Genomic DNA, 21,466 nt, shown 5'->3' with positions numbered 1-21,466 from the left:
CATGCCGCAGCGATCGAGGCCATGGAGCGCAATTGACACGGATAGGCAGTTTCGGGAGAGGATGTGGAGGAGCGTCGGGTTGTTGAAGAATGTCGAGCTTGTTGAGCAAAGGGTCCGAGCGCGCGGTCGCCGAAAATAGTGGCTTGACATTTTGGAGCTTGATGGGACGCGACGGCAGCATGCTCTCCAGCGACTAGTCGTCTTGACTATAACAGGCGGTATTTCAGGTATGTTGCTCCGAGCTTTGGACATAGCATTGGTCTAATTGCCTCCAGCATGGCTGCCTTTTCTCGAGGAGTGACCAGCTTCCTCCACCCGCATGCCTTCCGCCTCCCCTCTACTCTCCGCGCGACCCTTCTGAACACCCGACTGCAAGCCACCCGCGCGCTTCCTCCTACTCGACAATTCTCTGCATCAATACTCCGACGTTATGCGGCGCCCAGTCGCTCTTCCTACGTGCAAGCCGATCCCGTCCTTCGGTCGGTCATACAAACGCACCAGCCTGTTCTACTATACAAGGAGCCACCGCGCAACAACTACCTTATGAAAGTATATGCATGGGCTACAGTAACTACTGGCATAGGCCTTTACAACTTCTACTGGGTTTCGGTCCTTCCGGAAGGCCTGAGCTTCTTCGTCGCACCGACGTACATCGTGATAGGCATAGCCTTCTGCGCCATTGGAATCCACATCTACCAGCGTCCCGTGCGGCGACTCGCCACGCTCGAGGTGGTTCCCGGATATAGGGGCGGTCGCTTGCAGCTGCGACTTACCGGAAGAAAAGAGCCTTGGGCGAAGGATCAAGTGATCGAAACGGATATCTTCAACGCCACGATCAGCGAGAAGACGGGACCTATGTTAGCGGAAATAGTTGAGGCGAATCGAGCAAGACAACAGAGTATTACGCAGGGCTTGGAGCACCTGTCGATTCCGCTAAAGGTATGGGAGATTATGGCGCGTTGGGTGGAACAGAAGTGGACGAGCTTCTTTTTGAGGTTCAAATTTGCGGTGCTGCAGTTTGGAATTATCCATGTCGAAGTTGACGGAGTAAAGTGGAAAATTGACTGCACTGGGTATCTCCGGGAGCAAGGAGCAGGTACGTTGGCTATCGACGATTCTCTCGAATAACAGCTTACTAACTCCTACAGCCGTTGACCGTATTCTGCCCGTTGAGTAGCCGATATGGCCCACCACTGTCCTTTGCAGAAGACCCCGGCTGATCAACTGGTCGACTGTGCGCACATTCAACGGGCAAGCAACCCTCCAGAGCCATTACGACACATCCTCCTTTATAAACTACTTTTCCACTTTAAGATACGTGTATGATACTCAAGCCGGCGGAAAATTGAGCAATGGTAGCATGTTGACACTATGTATTACTTTCCCTACTGTGGGTGGGGCTTGAGCGACGGACACCTGTCAAGTGAAATGTAAAAACTTCAATTCTGCAAAGGCAACAAATAAAATGACAGAGCAGGACTAATCATGGAATATGACTATGTGATGTTCGACTATCTATTCTGCATGATTCAAGTGCTGCCTGTTACAGCGGGCAAAGGGGGAAGCCCCGCGCTAGGTGGGAACATCTGAATCGAGCCAACATGTTGCTGTTTTTCACAACATATTTCTTAGAAACGCAATAACATGATATTATCCCCTAAGAGCACTTCGAAACTGTTCAGATGTGCGTCGTTCTGCCTGAGGTGGTGATGGAAGTGGAACGGATTGCAGGGCGACCTGCAACACCAACGTCGCTTAAGTCTGGGTCTATCCAGACTTTCACAACGCCAGGGATCAGCCAAAACGCCGCACCTGCGCAAGCACCGAACAGACAAATAACATGCACTGTAACGACACTAAGGCTGTGTAGGCATTCGCAAATCAGCGTGTCATTCCGCAAGCCCTGCATTAGTTCTTGTCCACTCGCACAAGTCCATGAGCACGCAGATAAATCGTAATTTCAATCCTGAGAGATAAACACGTTCAAAGCGCATGGTATCTGTGAAGACGGGTCCTTTGGACGAACAGGTGGAGCGTGGAATGCCGTCTCAGCATCTGAGATGGCACGTGCACACACGTGGGTTCTTCCCCACAGATCGTTGACAGCACCGACGGGAGGAATAAGCTTTTGAGCCGCACTGCAGGTACAGAGTCGATCGCCAGCAGGATGGTCATCTACTGCGGTTCTGTGACCTTGAATAATGCTTCAGGGGCAGTCGGGAGACTCCCGAAAAGTGCCCGGATCAAACGTGTCGCAGTCGAAAATGTGATTTCAATCATCAGAAAGTCCATTAGAGCGCAGAATAGCTGGAAAATAATGCATGTTGTTAAAGTCGTGAAAGGGTGTTTCCTGGAACCCAAGAATGTCGTCTACGACAGGCAACCGTGCGCGGTGGGTCCAAGCCCTCTGAACCGCGACCCCCAACACAACCACACTCACCATACCATCTGATCCCCCGCATCAACCTTGTTCGACGACGAGCGCAATTCGGCTTTTTACAATATTTTGTGGCTGTCGTTCCTTCGTGTGCAGCCTTTCTCAGCGCATTCGCTCTGTGTCTGTACACGCGCGTCGTCCTCGACATTCTGCATCAACAGCTGCGTCCGGGTAACCGCACGCTACCACCTGCACTGTCGCCATCGCAGTCGCGAGCTCACAGGGCGCATCGCTTGCTGCAGATGCTCCTCTCATAGTTATTTCTAACTTATTGCGCGATGTCAGTTGAGCGCATCCTCATGCCGCTCTACAGCTGCTAAAGCCCGGCAGTCTTGCACGCAGCTTCACCGCATCGAACTCCATGTCGAATCGCACAAAGCGGAAGCTCGAGCACTTCGATCCGAACGCGTCGGATCCCGACGATCACGACTGGGACGCCGCGGAACGTCCTTCACCACAACGCCGAAGGAAGCGACACACGTCTGGCGCACCGAGGAAGAAGGGCAGTAAACGCCAGCGCCGCGGTTATAGCGGGTCCGACGTCGACGACGACGACCAGATCGTGACCGACGACTCTTTTACCGACCGCTCGTCTTCGGAAGAGGTTGAAATCAACCCCAACACGGGCCGCAGCGTGCGTCGCGCGACCAAGAAGCAGATAAAATACGAAGAGAGCGAAGAAGACGAGATCCAAGACACGCCCTCGGAGAGCGACAGCCCTGCGCCGCGCCGCCGCAACAAGGCCCACCAGAGCATCGAGCATCCGTCCCTCATAGTGAAGCTCCAGATCGGCGAGGACGCAGCGCGGAACCTCAACTCTACAATGTCAAGCGGAAGGAACTTGCGCACCCGCCAGGGCAGCAAGTCCATCGCCAACACGCGCGGCGAAACGCCAAATCCGTTTGGCACGAGACGTAGTAGTCGTTTGTCCCACGATGTTGAAGAGCCCATTGTAGCTCTGTCCGACTCCGGCAAGCACGTCAACGTAGTCCGCCAGGGTACGCGCAGCCCCGAGCCTATGCCTACCACGCGAGCGACGCGAGGCGCCAAGGCACCCAGGGCCAGCGCCATCATGGAGGCATCGCAGGAAGACTCGATGGTACATCGCGACACCAGTGTTGGTCCGCTCGACGACCTGTTCGCTAAGAACACCGAGACACAGGTACAGGCGAGCCATGAAGCGTCACCAGAGCAAGAAGCTCAAGCCGCCAAGGATGATGCTGAGGGCGAGGATGATGACGAGCAGATGCAGGAGGGCGTCATTCAGGAATCCCAGCATGATCCACTCGCAGCCGACGATTCAGAGGAAGAGGGCCCCGTGACTCGCGGTGGCGCGAGAAATCTTAGGGTGAGTCGAGCTGTTGCAGTCAATGAAGTGAAGCTAACAACATGCAGTCCGCAGCAAAGCCCAAGCGAGGCGTCGACGAGAGCAGCGACTTTGAGCCTGCTCCAGAAGAGGAGAAAGAGGACGAAGAAATGTCTGAGGACGATCAGCCCCAGGGCCATCGGTCGACATCCGAAGACAGTGGTTCCGGCTCCGGCAGGAGGTCCAATCGCACTCGGAAGAGACGGACTAGGAGTCGTCGACAATCCAATTCGTCCGGTGAAGGATCTGATCTGGATCATGACGAGCTGGCCGAAGAAGCAGTCGAGTTGGGAGCCACCAAAAGGCGCCGCCTCAACAGGAACGTCCCAGACAGCGACCTTGCTTACGACAAACCTCAGCGACGTAATCGTGCCCGAAACCAGGTCGACTATCGCATTGTCCGCCCAGAACTTAATGCGGCATTCGATGATGAAGAAGGTGCCGCTGCGGCAGCCGACAAGTCTCGGTCTAGGGCAGGAGGCGGCGCCAAATACCGGAGTCTCTTCAGCAACCAGGGTCCATTTGGTGGTGGCCTCGAAGCCGGTGCAATGGGCGGCGCTGATTCAGATAGCAGCGATGAGGAAGTGCAGAAGATGCCTAGACCGTCGATAGGCGGCGCCATTGGCATGACTCCAACCACAGCAACAGCCCCCGGCTTTGGCTTCCCACAGACTCACAATGCTGATCCGCAACAGGCGGGAGCAGGTGGTGGCCCGGCCAACTTAGGCAAAGTCAAGGACAAGAAGGCTCTCGCAGATGCCGACCCTCTGGGCGTCGATCCGAATGTTACCTTTGACGAAGTCGGTGGCCTAGGAGATCACATCAACAAGCTCAAAGAGATGGTGCAGCTCCCCTTACTTTATCCCGAAGTGTTCATTCACAAGAAGATCACGCCTCCACGGGGTGTTTTGTTCCACGGCCCTCCCGGAACCGGTAAAACACTGCTCGCCCGTGCGCTCTCCTCCAGTGTCAGCAAATCCGGTCAAAAGGTTAGCTTCTACATGCGCAAGGGTGCCGATGCACTCAGCAAATGGGTTGGTGAAGCCGAACGCCAGCTTCGTCTGCTTTTCGAGGAAGCGCGCAAGAATCAGCCAAGTATCATCTTCTTCGACGAGATAGACGGTCTGGCACCTGTGCGATCTAGCAAGCAAGAGCAGATTCACGCATCCATCGTGGCGACATTACTAGCCCTTATGGATGGCATGGATGGTCGTGGGCAAGTTATTGTTATCGGTGCTACCAATAGGCCTGATTCGGTCGATCCTGCACTGCGGCGACCAGGCCGATTCGATCGCGAGTTCTACTTCCCTCTGCCCGATGCTGGAGGTCGACGCGCTATTATCGACATCCACACGAAAGGCTGGGAACCAGCTTTGAAACCAGAAATCAAAGACCAGTTGGCAGAGTTGACGAAGGGCTACGGCGGTGCCGATCTCCGCGCTTTGTGTACTGAAGCCGCGCTGAATGCGGTGCAGGGAACATACCCCCAAATCTACACGTCTGAGAGGAAGTTGCTCATAGACGCTAAGAGCATCAAGGTTCTCGCTAAGGATTTCATGATCTCGGTCAACAAGATCGTGCCGTCTTCGCAGCGTACGGCCACATCGAAAGCAGCACCGCTTCCGAAGGGCATCGAGCCACTGTTGCGCAAGCCACTGAAGGAACTGCAAGAACGTCTCGATCAGCTCATACCTCGAAGAAAGAAGCTTACAGCGCTCGAAGAAGCCCAATACGATGATCGAGATGAGGAGAAGGGCTTCGAGAAAGAAATGCTCATGCGCAGCTTCACGAACAATCGGATGTTCCGGCCACGTTTGCTCATCAACGGACTGGAAGGCATGGGGCAGCGCTACCTCAGTGCAGCACTGCTTAGCAAAATCGAAGGTCTACACGTCCAGTCCTTTGATCTCCCAACGATTTACGAGGACTCAACTCGACCGCCTGAGCAAGCGATAATCCAGCTCTTCAATGAAGTGAAACGCCACAAACCCAGCGTCATCTACATCCCAGCCGTCGATGTATGGTACGATTCGCTCCCGGACGCCGCGTTGAAGATGTTCAACATGATGCTCAGAGACATCCAGGCGAATGAGCCTGTCTTGCTGTTGGGTGTCATGGAGCAGGAGCACGAGAATGAGCGTCTGAATCCTCGCATGATGAAAGACCTGTTTGCCTACACGAAGCAGAACATTTACGACCTGAGGAGACCGGATCAAGAAGCGCGGCGCGAGTTTTTCACTGAAGTGTCCACCTACATACGCATGTCACCTACAGACTTCCCGGATCCAGACAATCGCAAGAAGCGGATACTCCCGGAGCTGCCTCCTGCGCCCATCGTTGAGCCAGTCATAGATCCCCGCGAAATGGCAGCTCGGGAGAAGGCGCAACGCAAACAGGACCGCATGACCTTGAACAAGCTCAAAATCACCATCCAGCCTATCATGGATCAGTTGAAGAAGTCCTACCGGAAATTCTTCAAGGCTTGCTTAGACGAGACGTGGTACTCGTACTTGTTGACAGAAACCGACCCGAACCACATCACCACGGACCTTCCGCCTGAACAGCAGCAGCAGCAGGAGAACGAGCGCCACTGGGCATTCTCGAAAGACAACAAAGGTGTGGATATGCTGCTCCACATCCCGAGTGGTAACAAGTATTACAATCTCGATCTCGGTAACATCGAGAAGAGGTTATCGAATGGGTACTATAAGAGGCCACGGGACTTCCTCTTCGACATTAGAACTTTGGCAAAAGATTCCAAGACTTTCGGGGACACAGAACGAACGTTGAAGGCCAATGAGATGGTGACAAACGTGGAGGTAGACATTGAAGGGATCATACAAGGCAATCCAGCTCTAGCAGCAGAGTGTGAGGCTCTCTATCTGCGAGAACTTGAACGGGAGAAGAAGGCCAAAGAAAAGCGTGAGAGGGACATTGCCGCCGGCAACGAGCCCACCGCTGTTCCTCCTATACCACCGCAGCAGTCGACCACCACCGCTGAATCGTCCGGTCCCATTGTGCTAGGAGAGCCAGTACCAGCGTTCGATGCAGCACCCCCTGTCACACCCATACGGCCATTTCCACCGGCTGCTCCTCTCACAAACGGGACAAGTGGGGAACAGAATGGATCTACTGTACCATCCCGAACAGATGCAGACACGCATATGACGGATAGTCAGGATCTTGATGCCCATACGCAGCATCACGAGCTCCAGACGCCTGGTGGAATGGGAACGCAAACGCAGAAGTCACAGATATCGGCTCGCACCTTCGTTGCGCCCAACTCAAACCCCCACGAGTACCAGAATAGTGCCTCAACGACCACCTCTGGGAAGAAGACTTCGGATCGATCATCGGGCGCGCGCTTCAGCACGCAATACAACACCCAAAGCACAAACGGCAATGCTCCGGCTGGGGCGCCAGACTTCTCAGAGATGGCGCCTCAGCCCGGCGGCTCACAGCTCCCGGACACACAAGGTTTGTCAAGTTCGTACATGTCAGCTCCTCCCCACCACCAGCTCAAGCCTAACCTGCCGCCTATTCCAGAATTCCCATCAGAAGACATCAGCAGCCAAGCGCCGCCCTCACAGGCGTCCTCCGACCACCGCGACATGCCCGCGCCCGCCGTCCCCGCGGCCCCGGCGCCCTAACCGCCATCCTCAACGACCGCGACGAAGATCCCCACCCGCAACTCCTCCTCGACGAACAGCAACTGTCCGCCCTGCACGACCTGCTCGTCTCCCAGTCCTCAGGCTGCTCCTCGAACAGCTCGAGCAGATCAACGCCACGCTCATGGAAACCATCTGGGAGGACCGCCGCGAGTGGAACAGAAACAAGGTGGTGCACCACGTGTCTGAGGCGTTCAACCGCATCATCATGGACATTCAGGAGATGCAGAAGCTGCAGAGGCAGAGTCAGGAGGAGGCGGAGGCGGGGAGGAGTTTAGGAGTCAGCAGAGGGAGAGGGATCTGGGGATTGTATTATACGGGGATGACGCAGGTGCCGACGCAGGAGCCGACGCAGTATTGGGATTCGGCGAGGGGAGGGGAGTGGTGTCGGTGTGGCAGGAGGGGTGCAGACGCAGGCGAGTCAGTATTCCGCATGAACTGATGGGAAGATGTGAGTGTGTGCAAATCCGTTTGTACATGCGTAAGGGGATGTGAGCGTGTGCATAGCCGTCGTGTACACGCGTGGGAAGGTTCTTTGGAAATTGGGTTGCAAAGAGGTTTGCGCTGGCGTGCATGCATGCATATTGTACGATTCCCCATGATCTTTTTGTTCTGTTCATTACAGTGGCGTTTCTGGTCGCCCCGCCTGGGATTGGGTTGTTGGTTGGGCACAAAGCACACAGTGCATTCGTTGCAAAAGGCAAATCGCTAGACGCCGATGGGGAAAATGGGATGCCTAACTTACAAATCTCTGTGCACTCCCACTCCTCCTGTTCTACTACAACTGCTGTCTGTGATGCTGTCTTGTCGCCCATCGCACCATACCGTATCTCATTCAGCTTTTCTTTGCTTTTTTCTTGGGTTCAAGCGGCCCGTTCCTCCCTTGCTCCCTTGTCTCGTGCGTGGGGTCCTAATTTCCGCTGCTATTTTGGAGCGACATGGTTGTGCGGCGGGCAGAGCAGGGGTTTTTCAGCCCCTTGTTTACTTACATGGGAAAAGTTTCCCTAGCGACGAGGTGATTGTGCGTGGTGCGGTCTGCGTAAGGAGCGGGGATGATGTTCCTGCCGGCTCGCTTTCGCATTAAATGCAGTTGTGTGTGTGTTGAAGCGCAATGAATGTATTGCTGGATGAATATGTGGGAGGTTTTGTGTTTGATGAAGCAGGGGGGTTAGGGATGGGTGGTCTTGTGTTGCATGTCGTGACTATGTGGTGATCATTGAACAGGTGGGTACTATTTCAACTCGTAAGGGCTATTGGTGGACGATACTCATGTCTATAGGTTTTTTTTTTCGAGGATGTAAACATCTACACGGTTAAAGTTGTCGATGAATGTACTAGTCGTTATAACTTCTCGAAAAACTGTATACAGACCTCTAAATTGCGCGGTACTACAGTGCACCCTTGAACTCGCCTTATTGGATGTACGCCTGCTTTGCTATTTCCAGCGCTGCGACCCAACTTTCAGGCATTACCCGTCCCAGCCTCGTGGCTACACCCATGAAGGCACGATCTTCAGCCTCATCTTATGCTCTAAACCTAGGCATCACGAGCAGGGAACAACTAGCGATGAGAAAGTGTGGAGTGTGCGCGTCCGAGATACCGCCGATGCGGTTCCTAGGAAGGAAGCGAAATGGTGAAGATAGGTAGGGATGAGATGGCACGTGGTTGGGTGGATGGGATTCGGAGTTGTACACGGAGGCCGTGGAGTGGATGGTCTAGCGAGGGAGAGGGTGCGTCATTGGATGGGTGGGGTAGAGAGGGGAGGTCGAGACTGGTGACTATGGTTCGGGATTGTATAATCTGCTGATAAACTTGCGTGTAGTGATGGATTGTCGACATATAGATTGGTGCAGCATCAGGTTGAGAGATGAATCATTAGCGTCGTTGAGAGGAGTGAATCCGATTGCGAGGTTCGTGCTTCGGCTATTATCCTATGCTGCGTAAATGTATACTTGCATGGTGTGTAGATGTTTGAGACAGATCGGAAACGATGCCATCTGCAGTATCTGGGATCCACTTCGCGGACAGGCCTCTGTTATCTCAAGATCTTACCGAAGGCCTGGGCTAGACCGCCAGACGAGACCCACCCACATATACGAGGAATCAACTATAACGCTTTAACCTTTCACCACTCCGGGAAGGTGCGTGATTCTGCACGCGATACGGGTGCCACCCCCGCAGGTTGCACAGATCTCGAACACACTCGAGATCACTATCTAATTTCTGAAAGTAGTGACGTCGAGAAAGACGTCTTTCAGCAGGAGCCGGTCTGACAACGTATTTTAGTCACAGAAGGATCGTAGGATTACGGAAGGATTTCCTGCCGGCAGTCCAAGGCTTGGGTGCACCTTTTCGACCCCGTACCTCGCAAAGAATGCGACCAATTCTCCGGAACACAAGACGCAGGCATCTTTCTCGTGCGTTCTATAGTGGTTTTTTTGGACATAGGGTTCGCCGCTGCACGTGGTGGCTGCCAGGAGCGTTGGGGCGTGCCGTTGCGACATCGTTGGCAGGCGCCACTGTCTCAGGAAAAGTAGTACATACGAGCGTGGCTTGCACCTGTAGCGTACAGATTGCTTGTAAAACAATGCAGTAGGAGCGGTTACACGGTTCCGCATAGACAGAGCGCTTGTTGCGAACTGGGAGCGAAGAAGCGAACTTCATCAACGTTCCATCAATCACGGCGCTAGAATGAACTTAGAATTTACTGTTTTCGATATCGAGCACGGTCAAGAAGTGGTTAGTAGATCTCTGATTATCCCTGCCTGAAACAGAGTGTAGAGATTGTAAAGGGCCGTTTGGCCTTGTTGATGTACAGTGACGGTTCGCCAATTGTACCTCTCCGGTCAAGGTGAGGCACACCCTTAGTATAGCAGCTTTGTTATAGGGAGCAGGTGGTAAGAGCGCGTCTCCATTAAGCGGGACTTGCAGATCCCATGTCCGCTGTTCCGGTCGATGGGTCGCTTGCAAAGCCGGATGAAGTTGCTCTATGTTGCTATGGCTCGGTGAACGGACTTCGGTATACATAAGGCCGTGATCGTAGAGAGCTGCCCGTACGATATCGCAGCAAATATCGTTACGTACCTGACTGACCTTGAATGCTGTGAGGGGCATCCTTGGGAGCACAGACTCTCGTAGGGGGCCGGATTTTCGATGCGCTCGCTTCGAGGAAGGATGACAGGCAAGGACCAGGGACCCTTGCTAGCGCCGATCGCGTTCAGCTGTAAACAGACGTTCACCACAGCAAAGTCTCCCTCAACACACTTTCTATATCATGTAATCGTTTCATACCACACGACGTTACCACGGGTAGCATTCACGTCCATCAGGGTTCGATGAAGAAAGCCCCTACGGTCGCTCCGAAGACGCCGGCGTGTTTCCAAGAAGATAGTTCAGCCGAGCGTCTCGTCTGTATGGCCCAGAAAACGCCACCAAGGCCGGATACGAGATTCGCATTACTTGCGCCAAAAATACAGTTCGCCCTTGGCACAATGCAGCCAGTGATATGAAGTGATTATGAGCTCGGCGACAAGTAACGACTCGCGCATCCAATCAACCAAGGTTCGCTACAGATTGGTTGCATTTGACAGACAGCGCTCCACGTGCGAACCGCGCCAGACCTACCATTGAGCCTGCGCTTGAACTTCTTCCAGCTGCCTTCCAGTGGCTTCTAGCTTCGATTGGATGGCGGCGGCGTGACAACCGCGCCGTAAAGACGCAGAGTGACACGAATTGTTGCTGAAGTCCGCACCTTACTCGGTTCATCCATGATGCTCACGAGTCTGTATGTGCAGGCCGGGGTTGTTGAAGGGATCGGGACCACTGTCAGGGCTTAGGTGAGGACTGGGGTAGTTGCGTAAGTGGGCCGCCTCCCGCTCGAGGTGATGATCCTAGTGCTTGCAGGGAAAAAAAAGGTACCTACCGTAGTCAGATCTGATCAGCCCACCCTGCCTTCCCTTCTGGTCTTCGGGTCTCTACTTTATCGGCACTCTCCCAGTGACATTGACGGGCGAAGGACTCCCATCGACCTACAAACACACTCGAGCACCCGCCATGTCACGATAGAACAACAACGCCCAACCTCACCCCATCTACACCCTCTCCATCACCAGCTAGTCGACATGCTATCGCGTCGTATCTCATAACGCCTCCACTAGCGCAAGAATCGCGAATCTACACCATTTACGTCGGTGGCAGTACCTACTGCTACTGCCATGCCAAAACACATCCTAGGGCCTCTGGACGCCGACTCGGCCACTCTACCTGAACTCCCAGGCCACATCCGCCCATGGCTTCAAGCCGTTGTCGTCCTCAGCTTCCTTTCTTTCATCTCGGCGATCACGTTACTTTCCCTGCTCACGTACCGTCTCATTCGCTGGCAAAGGAAAGCCAAGCGCACAAACCAATTCGTCATCTTGATTTTCAACTTGCTCATAGCGGACATTCAGCAGTCGCTAGCTTTCTTGCTCAACATTGAGTGGCTCCGTGTGAACTCGGTAGTCGTCGGCACTCCGATATGTGTAAGTCCCAAAGCCATCGATGTAAGGCAATTACTGACTGGGAACCATTTTACAGTATACACAGGGATGGCTGGTATCAACAGGTGATCTGTCGAGTGGCGTCTGGTGCTTCGCTATCGGCCTGCACACATTCGCTTCTGTCATTCTCAACTATAGATTGGGCAAAAGGTGCTTCTTCGCCTGCATTGTCGGACTGTGGGTCTTCATCTATGGCATCTCACTCATCGGCGTGGGCATGTACGGCAAGGAGCTGTACGTGCGGTCAGGCGTATGGGTACGTACCTCTTCTTCATCACGGTTACACAAAGACTAATAGTTACCTAGTGCTGGATACACCACGACCTGCAGGACCTCCGTCTCTGGCTCCACTACTTCTGGATCTTCGTCGCTGAGTTCGGCAATGTCTTCATCTACGTCGCCATTTACACCATCCTCATTTTCCGAATCCGTTCCGGTCATTACACACCCGAACAAGCCAAGCGCGTTAAAGAAGTCTCGCTCCTCATGGTCGTCTACCCCGTCGTCTACGTTATCTGCACCATCCCCCTCGCATCAGCACGTATGTCCGCAATGGGCGGTAACCCGCCGTCCTACGCGAGACTCTGTCTAGCAGCCTGCATGATCACCTCAAACGGCTGGCTCGACGTTCTCCTTTACACGCTCACCCGCCGCATCATGATATTCTCCGACGACCCTCCCGCAGACGACAACGGCATCGACAACTTCGTCGCCTTCTGGAACGAAAAGCCTCGGCGTTTCGGTGGCACCTGGGCGATCTCAGGCGGAGACACCGAACATCCCATGCCCGGCAGAACCCGCCGCGGCTTCCGCTCCCTCTCCCTGACCCTCGACAACGACAGCCAGAACGACCTCGTTGGTGCAGGGACTAAAGATATCAAACTCATCACCACGACGCAGGTCTACAGCGAACCCGCGCAGCCAGAAGACTACGAAGAGATCGAGGAAATGGCGCGGCAGATGCGCCCGCGGACGCCAGCCGGGCGGTGGAGCGAAGAAAGCGGCGCGATCAAAGATGTAGAACTCGCGCATATACCCAGTACGAAGAGCTTGCGCACGCTCCGGAGTTTGCATAGCAAGCGGAGTCAGTTGAGCGAGAGGAGCAGCAAGGTAGATAGTAAAGCGGAGACAAGATGAGGTTGTGCTTCGGCATGCTTGCTTGTTGTACTTGTATTTGATGATATGTATGTGTGTATGGGGAACGGATTTCCTATCATGTCTCCTTGTGTTGTTGGCATTGGCGCTGGGGCCACGGCATTTGCATCAGCGGGGTTTGATATGGGCCTTTATACCTACAGAGCATGGGAAGGTCTTACATACTATTACAATGTCTAGCTTTAGCTCTTCTTTCTATGTCCGTGGTGCGTTATATCGTGTTGGATTAATATCTCAGATCGAACATTCCGCTAGTCTTCCATCAGAAGTGGACCGCACAAACAGCGAGGAGAATCGTCTCCTACCTCTTATCAAGTTTCATAGTCGAAATGAGGCAGATGTGCGCATCATGAATGCACGCGAAGTACCATCAAACCTCACAATCCCACCGAATTGACGTAGTTCGAGTACTGCGTAGACTCTTTCAATCTCCTTTCTTGGAGGTTGAACACTCTGGTTATATCTACTAGTAGGTCTACCATGAGTATTACTTATCATCCTTCCATTGTAAGGTGATCTCAAAAATTACGAACATGAAGTAAATCTTTTTCTGTGCGTCGTATTTTCTTCCTAGCATTCCTGCCAATTTATATAAACCACAGCGCATGCTTACACTCTAAAGAAAAATCCCTGGACAGAGGTAGTGCTCGAACATCAGTGCACTTAGTGTCAGAGCTTCTTTCCAGGCACAAAGTACCAGAGAAATCCATTTAAGCTTGTACGGGGAGGATCCTAAGGCTCTACACCAATGTAAGGTTGTGGTCTGGGGAACTCTGACATGCGCTAGGCGGAATTTGGAACATCGAATCCTTCAGGCTATGATTGGTTTAGAAGGGTGATGTCAGGTGACGAACACCTCAAGGCAGCTGCTTCGCCGCATCTAAATGAGCTCGCTTCCATCGCTATGCATCAATTTATTCCGTTCACGAACAAGTAGATAAAGATCATCTGCTTTCTTTACTGTACTTATCGTGCATTGATCAGCTTGTTTTGACTCTACATGTCAAGATGAGTTCTTATGATATCGTCGCGCCTAGTAACTATGTGCCTCCCCCGCGGGGCCCCAACTATTGCATGGTCGACGTGCGATGCTTCCTGTGTCGATTCAGATATGATGAAAACGACCTCATCTCCGCGTGTAAGTGCATCGTGCCTTTCCAAGGTCAGATAACTCTTCCCTTCTCTTGACCTGCTAATGCCAGATTTCATCAAGTATGCGGAGACCAGCATATAACAAGTCAATTTCGCTTCCACCATATGGAGGAAATGGACCTCGACAATGGAATCCGGATCCATATGTGCGGACGGTCCAGCTGTATAGTCCGTCACAAGGACACCTACACGTTCCACACCGGATGCTACTCCATTGTGCCGGATTCATTTTCACCATCCTTTGCAGCTGCCATGGCGTACGATTACAGGCCATCATATGATGACGAGCGCTTGAGAGCGAGGCGCATAAGGGATGCTGCCTCGGTCAAATTACGATCAGGCATGCTCAAGCATCTGTCACAGGAACTCGTCGACATGATTACGGAAAACATGGTCATGGAGCTGGCTGCTGTTCACTCCCAAGAGATATTCTCCTCGATGAGGTCCACAAACGGTTTCAAATATAGGCTCGATCTAAGGCAAGATATCTACGTGAGATATCGTGAAATCGAAGGCGTTACCTATGTTCAATGGTTGTCGAATACGAATATGGGCGGCAAGGGACCGTGTATATACAGGGCCCGAAGAGATGAGAAAGTAAAAGCCCTATGGGTGGCTTTCGATCAACTCGGCGTCAGGCGAGTCGATCTTAAGGAGCACCCCGTCGAGATTTCTCTTGGGGTTGGTTCTCTGCCGTTTTGGAAGGTGATAAGACCTGATACCGATGAACAGACCTTGGTCTGCATCCACGATGTTCGTTCCTCTCCATCGCTCAGTTGCCCACCATGGGGCCATGACTAGCCACTGACTCTTGAAAACATTCCGCAGGGCCTGAAATTAAGGACTGTAAAGCACAAATACGGCGAAGACCTAATAGCTTGGCCCTGCCTACATCATGAGGGCTACGAAGCTATATCTACGAGCGGCGGAACAATGGAGTACTATGGTCCGCGAATGACGCTCCTTGAATGCCAGGCATCCAATGTAAGAGGGTATTGCGCCTACGCATCATCGACATACGGTTTAGTCGATGCAGTGATCGCGGATGTCCACGACAATCCGGGATATTCGCGACAAGTTTTGAGAACGTACAGAAGTCTGTCTTACGGTGACTGGATGTACATGCCCATTGACGAGGGCGAGTATGTGGAAAACATCTGGGTCGTGCAATTCGACAAGGGAGGGAGGGCGCTCATGGTAAGCTGTCTATCATGCGTGTGGCACACGCCATACCACCCCAATGCATGATTTTCGACCTTTGCTAACGAAATTGGCTGCAAGTTCGTAACCAACCTCGGGCGCGCAAGCATGCTCGGCCGGATGGTAAACTTCGCCAATAAACCCCGCCCCAACTTCCTCCGCATCTTCTCCCGATCCTGTGGCCCCACGTCACAACTCTACCTAGGCGATATAGACTACAACCTGCACAAGCAAACCATCGAAGCTATAGGCATAGACAAGACCCTCAAGCGACTCCCTAGCACCGACATCCACTATTTCGTCTCAAGCATCAGCCCAGATTGGACCCCATACCCACCCGCACTCACGCCTTCTGCCTCCCCGTGGCCCCCGTCTCCCAGCCTGATATATTTCAACAAGTGCCGCCTGGAAGACGTCTCGCACGTCACCTGCTGCGTCAACCAGGACCACGCCCACAGGCCTATCGTCGGCATGATGCTACATTACAGCGGCGGGCGCCGCGCATGCGTGGGCCAGTATCGCCACGATTGGGTCGTGCAGCCGCCTCTCGTGATAACCGATGCGAAATCGATGCCGCTCATCGTCACCATGTACCGCGACTGCGACTACGGAGAGCACGTCAGGAATACCAGGGGCATCTATGTAATGGCTGCGTCTGTTGGCGGAGCGTATGTCCAGAGCGCCGGTGCCGGAGAGGTGGAGGGTAAAAACGTGTGGAAGACGCTGAGGATACCGTGGTTTGGGTGGCTCGAATGGTGGTTTTCGAGTTTTGACCACTGTAACGATCGTTCGTTTTTCCATGTAGCCCACGTTGGGTAATTTTTGGGTTGCCTCGTACATGTGTAAGTAGCGGAAGTCTAGCTGTAGGTTCGAGGGTATTAGTGTGGTTGCTCAATTGCGCAAGAGCAGCATTTTCAAAGCCCAACCAATATTTCCTCAGTAGCAGGAATATCGTCAAATACCTCTGGAACCTAGATCAATTATTTAGGATAAGGTAAAGTATGCTAAAGCGAGATGCAATACTCTAGACTACCAATCGACAATATGAGAAACGCTGATTTCGCTGTACTATCAGAAGGTGAATCCTAGAGTATATTAGAGACAACAACGATATCGTATCCATGATATCTATGACTATGAAAAGTGGTGGGGGAGAGACTTCTCACGCTAAAAGCTTAAGTTTGTCCCAGCCTAGAGTATCCGTTACGTAGGGAAGCACGTTAGGCAGTAATCATTTCAGTATTGATTATTAACACTTGGACTACACAAATAGCAACAAGAAATCTGATGATCATTACGAACTAAACACCCCTACTCTAGTCCGTATCAGTATCCTGATGACTGATCATCAACTCCGGATCCGGGTCCTCGTTATCTGTATCGAAGAAGCTCTGTTTCGGCGGAGACACAGCTGGCTTAGGCGGCTCCTTCGGTATGCGTATGGCGGACCTCGAAACCTCCTCGTCGCTCTCATGGGTCGTGTCATCCGTATCGACGAGGCTCTCAATCGCTTTCTCTTTACCCTTTTTGCTCTTCTTCAACCCGAGCGCGTCTTCCAGTACGTCCTTCCCTTGCTTGAACGCCTCTAGTTCGGCGGCAATGGCAAGGAAGAGAAGATTCCAGTCTCTACTCTTTACAAAGTCCACCTGTTCTTCGAGATACGTGATCGTAGCATCCATCTTCGCGATGATTCTCGATGGTGATGGGGCGCGCGAACCTTGTTGCATCATGTCTTGCAAAGCGGTTTCGAATGTCGTTATCTTCTTGACTACGTCGTTCCACAAGATGGCGCCTTCGTCTAGCGCGGCGCGCTCAATGTCGACTTCTTCGCATTTATCAACGAGCCGCATGTGCTCATCCGTCCAGTAGTCGTGTGCCATCTCGAGAGTCCGACGCCGTGGTGGGAGAGAGAGGTAAGATGACGCTGCAAGAGAAACGTGGTTCGTATCTGGTGGCCTGGCGAGGAAACTTGCAACGTTCTTGTCAAGTATTGCGAGCGATGCCTTGTATGAAGAGAGCTTCGATTCAACCGCATTTTCTCCATTCTCAAGCTCTGTCCGTACACTCCTGTACCTGGCCTTCAACGCCGCCAACTCCTCCTCTCTCTGCCGTATCTCGCGTTCCAGATTCGAAGCTTCAGTGTGCAAAGCCTGCGTACGTGATGCGCTGCTTTCGCCCTGCTCGATGTCTTGTATCTTCTGCTCCAGCCGCGCACGCTTCTTCGTCCACGTATCCGTCTGCCCTACAATGCCATTCAAGTCCTGCAGATCTTCGTCCAATTGATTCAGCTCCTCAGCTTTGACGCTCGCGAGCTGTTGTATGCGCTTGTAGATCCCCTTCCGCGCTGCAGTGAGCCCTACTTTCTTCTTCCGCGGCAGACTGTATGAGTTCTCATCGCCGTCACCGCTGTGACTTGAGCTGCGGACGCTACTCACGGTAGGTGTGGTACTACCATTCGAGACAAGGTCATCGGGTATATTGGAGTCCTTCCCCGCTAGCCCGCCCATCAAGCCATCAGCCTGGGCGTCGAGCAGCTCTTGGAGTTGCTGTTCGAGGTGCCGCGCTCTTCGTTGGAGGGCAAGGAGCTCGTCGGGAACGCGGGCTGCGGGTTTGAAATGTGTGGGTGGAACGCTCCATAACACTGTGGATGCTATAGGAGGAGGGATGCGCGGAGCTTGTGACGGCGATCGTGACGAGGACGGGGAGCGAGATAGAGGCAGCTCATGGTCTGGCGCACGTAGATCCTCGAAAGAATCGCGGAATCTGGATGGCGATATAGAGCCGAGCACCGAGTTTAGTAACGACATGGTGAGTGATGAAGGGTGTAGGAATGGGACAGAGAGAGAACCGGAGCTACAGAGGCTCAGACAGCATAGTGGAATGTTGTTCAGGTGAGCTGTACGAACAGTTGGTACGTGACCGTTAGCCAATGACGTTGTCTCGGGAGTCCTTCGCGCCAAGCCAAAAACAAATGCTCACGCGTGGGCAGGCGCAGCTGACAGCATCAAAGAGCTGTGATAGATGAGGGAAGATATACTTGGTGGCATTCAGAGACCGAGTGTAGCACTATACATTATGATATAAAATTCGTGCGTTGTTATGGAGCGGGATTAAAACAGGGCGCTAGGATGGCTTTCATCGAAGACCATTGAACATGTGAAGATGGAGTGATGTAAGTGGATATTAATTGAACCCTCTGTGATTCTTCAGGATGCTGCTGCATGCGACAGGGGGTGCATTTCCGGCATTCTGAAGTAGGTGTTCATCCCAGAGGTGTTGCGACGACGTTCAATCCTAAAATGGTTAGCTTGCTGGCCGCACTTGCCAAGTTTCCCGCCCTCGCTTAAGCGAGCCACCACTCCGCACAAAATTGATCTTGAGGTCCAGCATCGCGACACCAGCACTAACCACAGCACAAATCTGTGAGTACTTCTCTTCCAAAATATTGCCGTAGCCGTAGCTAACAATTTCTCAGTTGTCGCCCTACACCGACTCACAAAATGGCTGACGCACCTGCCCCCGCCCGCGGCGGATTCGGATCTCGTGGTGGTGACCGTGGTGGTCGCGGACGTGGTCGCGGCCGTGGCCGTCGTGGCGGCAAGACCGAGGTACGGATACACACTGGCTAGAGAAAATGCGCAGACAAAATTGACAATTGGCACAGGAGAAGGAGTGGCAGCCCGTCACCAAGCTCGGTCGTCTCGTAAAGGCCGGCAAGATCAAGAGCATGGAGGAGATGTAGGTCGAAAAATTTCACCGAAGCAAGAGAACGCAGGACTGACAATTGCAGCTATCTCCACTCTCTCGCCATCAAGGAGTACCAGATCGTCGACTTCTTCCTCCCCAAGCTCAAGGATGAGGTCATGAAGATCAAGCCCGTCCAGAAGCAGACCCGTGCCGGTCAGCGTACCCGTTTCAAGGCCATCGTCGTCATCGGTGACTCCGAGGGCCACATTGGTCTCGGTATCAAGACCTCCAAGGAAGTCGCGACCGCCATCCGCGCCGCCATCATCATCGCCAAGCTCAGCGTTGTGCCCATCCGACGAGGATACTGGGGTACCAACCTCGGTGAGCCTCACTCGCTCCCCACCAAGGAGTCCGGCAAGTGCGGTTCCGTCACCGTCCGTCTCATCCCCGCGCCCCGTGGTACCGGCCTCGTCGCCTCGCCCGCCGTCAAGCGTCTCTTGCAGCTCGCTGGTGTCAATGACATCTACACCGCGTCGTCTGGTTCGACCAAGACGCTCGAGAACACCCTCAAGGCGACCTTCGTCGCTGTCGCCAACTCATACGGTTTCCTTACCCCCAACCTGTGGAAGGAGACCAAGCTGCCTCGAGGCCCGCTCGAGGAGTACAGCGATGTGCTCCGCGAGGGCAAGAGGTACTAGGTGTGTGGTGTGACACAACTAGTGCGGTTGTAGGAGGTCTCTTTTCGGCATTACATTCACGGGTTCCAATATGGCGTGAGGTAGCATAGGGGACCATTCAGGTCATTTATGGAAATGACAAAACGTTCATGATATCCATGACGAATTTCAATTTGCGACTGCTGCTTGTGACACAAACTTGAATATATAGGGACTCATCTCATGTACTGTGCAAGTCTCAACGGCGCGAAAGACGCGCCGGTGTCGTCTTCATCCGTAAGAATACGGACAGTGGCCAGACTCGCAACTTTCAACTTCAGCAGAATACAACAGAACTTAGGCAAAGTATCCCAAATACTTTCTAAAACACTGCGACCATGTTCTTGGGTCATGCAGGTCATCGTAACACGAACACAGCCAATTCTCCCCTCATCACCGGTTACACATACACGTAGTACACACAACGCCACAGTCCACCCGCCCTCCAGCCTACCACCATAGCCACATCCTCATATAAAACACAGTCTTCCTCAACAAAACACCACCCCAGGCGGAGTGTGTGTGTAAAACTTCTCACATACCTCTTAGCACAACGCCAAGTCCAATGTTCAACCCGCACGCCCGTCGCCAAACCCTTAAATCGAATAGAATAGCATCGCATCCCTACCATTTGCTCTACGTCCGTACTCGCTCTCACCTACATGTCTTCTAGACTCTGTCCATCTTGATAAATAGCTTGGTTGACGTGCTCTGAAAGAAATCCCGTCGCCTCCTCTTTCTATTAAATAAACTTTTTTCATAGGAAAAAAAGGCGCCGGCATTTCGTTTCGTGTTATTTATCTAAGCTATGTGCTTTGGGGGAAAAGTTAGGAGGGAGATAGGGAAAAGAGGTTATATTTATGCAGGGCAGGTGGTAAGTGTCTCGTTTGATTTTTATTTTTATTGTAGTGGATGGGACATTGGATTATGGTTCTGTGGTGTTGTGTCGAAGTTTTGTAAGGACTGGCTGGATGAGCGGAAGGAAGGGAAGGGATTTCCTTTCCTTCCCATACTATACTACGCGCAAACGCGCATCTTGCCCTGGAATTACTTGCTTTTTCGCTGGGTATCATACTTTGGTGAGAACGGTGACTGGTGCATAGCTTGGCTGGTAGGCGCAAAAGGATGGGGAATAGCTATGTTACGAAATAGCCGCTACGAGACTCTCCTTCGACGTGGTTCTGTACACGTCAACGAAGCATCTGAGATGAAGCGCTGGGCACCGATGTGTGGATGTGTATCTATCGGTATACGACTAGAGTTTATACCCCAACGTGATGTGAAACCTTGGCATTGAAATCTAGACACTAGAGTACCTTATGGATCTATGTCTATTAATATGAGTGTACAACCCGAGAATCACACCCCCTCATAACCATCCGTCTCGCAAATTCGAGCTGTAGCGTAAGAAAGGATTAGATGTGAGGTCGAGATATAGAGCGCATGGCGGAGTTTACATAACAGGATGATAGAATATCAAGATAGGAAGTGCAGCATTTTATCTCTCTCATTTACATCTCGTTTACATTTACAATTTATATATACGG

The 21,466-nt window shown here is 52.7% G+C and overlaps 7 protein-coding genes across 7 annotated transcripts; 6 read left to right on the top strand and 1 right to left on the bottom strand.

Annotated features, from left to right (window-relative positions):
• Positions 1–276: 276 nt before the first annotated feature.
• On the top strand, positions 277–1,177 carry N0V89_003329 (uncharacterized protein; the record flags this gene model as incomplete). Its single annotated transcript, XM_056212131.1, has 2 exons — positions 277–1,096; positions 1,149–1,177. The coding sequence occupies 2 exons, from the start codon at positions 277–279 to the stop codon at positions 1,175–1,177; spliced, it is 849 nt and encodes a 282-aa protein (XP_056075604.1).
• A 1,621-nt stretch (positions 1,178–2,798) lies between these two features.
• YTA7 (TAT-binding protein-like protein 7, AAA ATPase) lies at positions 2,799–7,453 on the top strand (the record flags this gene model as incomplete). Its single annotated transcript, XM_056212130.1, has 2 exons — positions 2,799–3,785; positions 3,833–7,453. The coding sequence occupies 2 exons, from the start codon at positions 2,799–2,801 to the stop codon at positions 7,451–7,453; spliced, it is 4,608 nt and encodes a 1,535-aa protein (XP_056075603.1).
• Positions 7,454–11,685: 4,232 nt separating this feature from the next.
• Positions 11,686–13,146, top strand: N0V89_003327 (uncharacterized protein; the record flags this gene model as incomplete). Its single annotated transcript, XM_056212129.1, has 3 exons — positions 11,686–11,991; positions 12,047–12,265; positions 12,316–13,146. 3 exons carry the CDS (start codon positions 11,686–11,688, stop codon positions 13,144–13,146), a joined length of 1,356 nt encoding a protein of 451 aa, XP_056075602.1.
• Positions 13,147–14,568: 1,422 nt separating this feature from the next.
• Positions 14,569–15,117, top strand: N0V89_003326 (uncharacterized protein; the record flags this gene model as incomplete). The annotated part of the gene is given in 2 exon segments (XM_056212128.1): positions 14,569–14,573; positions 14,586–15,117. 2 exon segments carry the CDS (start codon positions 14,569–14,571, stop codon positions 15,115–15,117), a joined length of 537 nt encoding a protein of 178 aa, XP_056075601.1.
• A 507-nt stretch (positions 15,118–15,624) lies between these two features.
• Positions 15,625–16,335, top strand: N0V89_003325 (uncharacterized protein; the record flags this gene model as incomplete). The annotated part of the gene is made up of 1 exon (XM_056212127.1): positions 15,625–16,335. One exon carries the CDS (start codon positions 15,625–15,627, stop codon positions 16,333–16,335), a length of 711 nt encoding a protein of 236 aa, XP_056075600.1.
• A 497-nt stretch (positions 16,336–16,832) lies between these two features.
• N0V89_003324 (uncharacterized protein) lies at positions 16,833–18,323 on the bottom strand (the record flags this gene model as incomplete). Its single annotated transcript, XM_056212126.1, has 1 exon — positions 16,833–18,323. One exon carries the CDS (start codon positions 18,321–18,323, stop codon positions 16,833–16,835), a length of 1,491 nt encoding a protein of 496 aa, XP_056075599.1.
• Positions 18,324–19,016: 693 nt separating this feature from the next.
• RPS2 (40S ribosomal protein) lies at positions 19,017–19,901 on the top strand (the record flags this gene model as incomplete). The annotated part of the gene is made up of 3 exons (XM_056212125.1): positions 19,017–19,124; positions 19,181–19,254; positions 19,307–19,901. The coding sequence occupies 3 exons, from the start codon at positions 19,017–19,019 to the stop codon at positions 19,899–19,901; spliced, it is 777 nt and encodes a 258-aa protein (XP_056075598.1).
• Positions 19,902–21,466: the final 1,565 nt, after the last annotated feature.

The sequence above is a fragment of the Didymosphaeria variabile genome (assembly GCF_027946475.1).
Source record: "Didymosphaeria variabile strain IMI 356815 chromosome Unknown scaffold_2, whole genome shotgun sequence".
In the NCBI taxonomy this organism is placed as follows: domain Eukaryota; kingdom Fungi; phylum Ascomycota; class Dothideomycetes; order Pleosporales; family Didymosphaeriaceae; genus Didymosphaeria; species Didymosphaeria variabile.
Note: the sequence above shows the minus strand (reverse complement) of the source record. Positions and strands in the feature narration are given on the sequence as shown.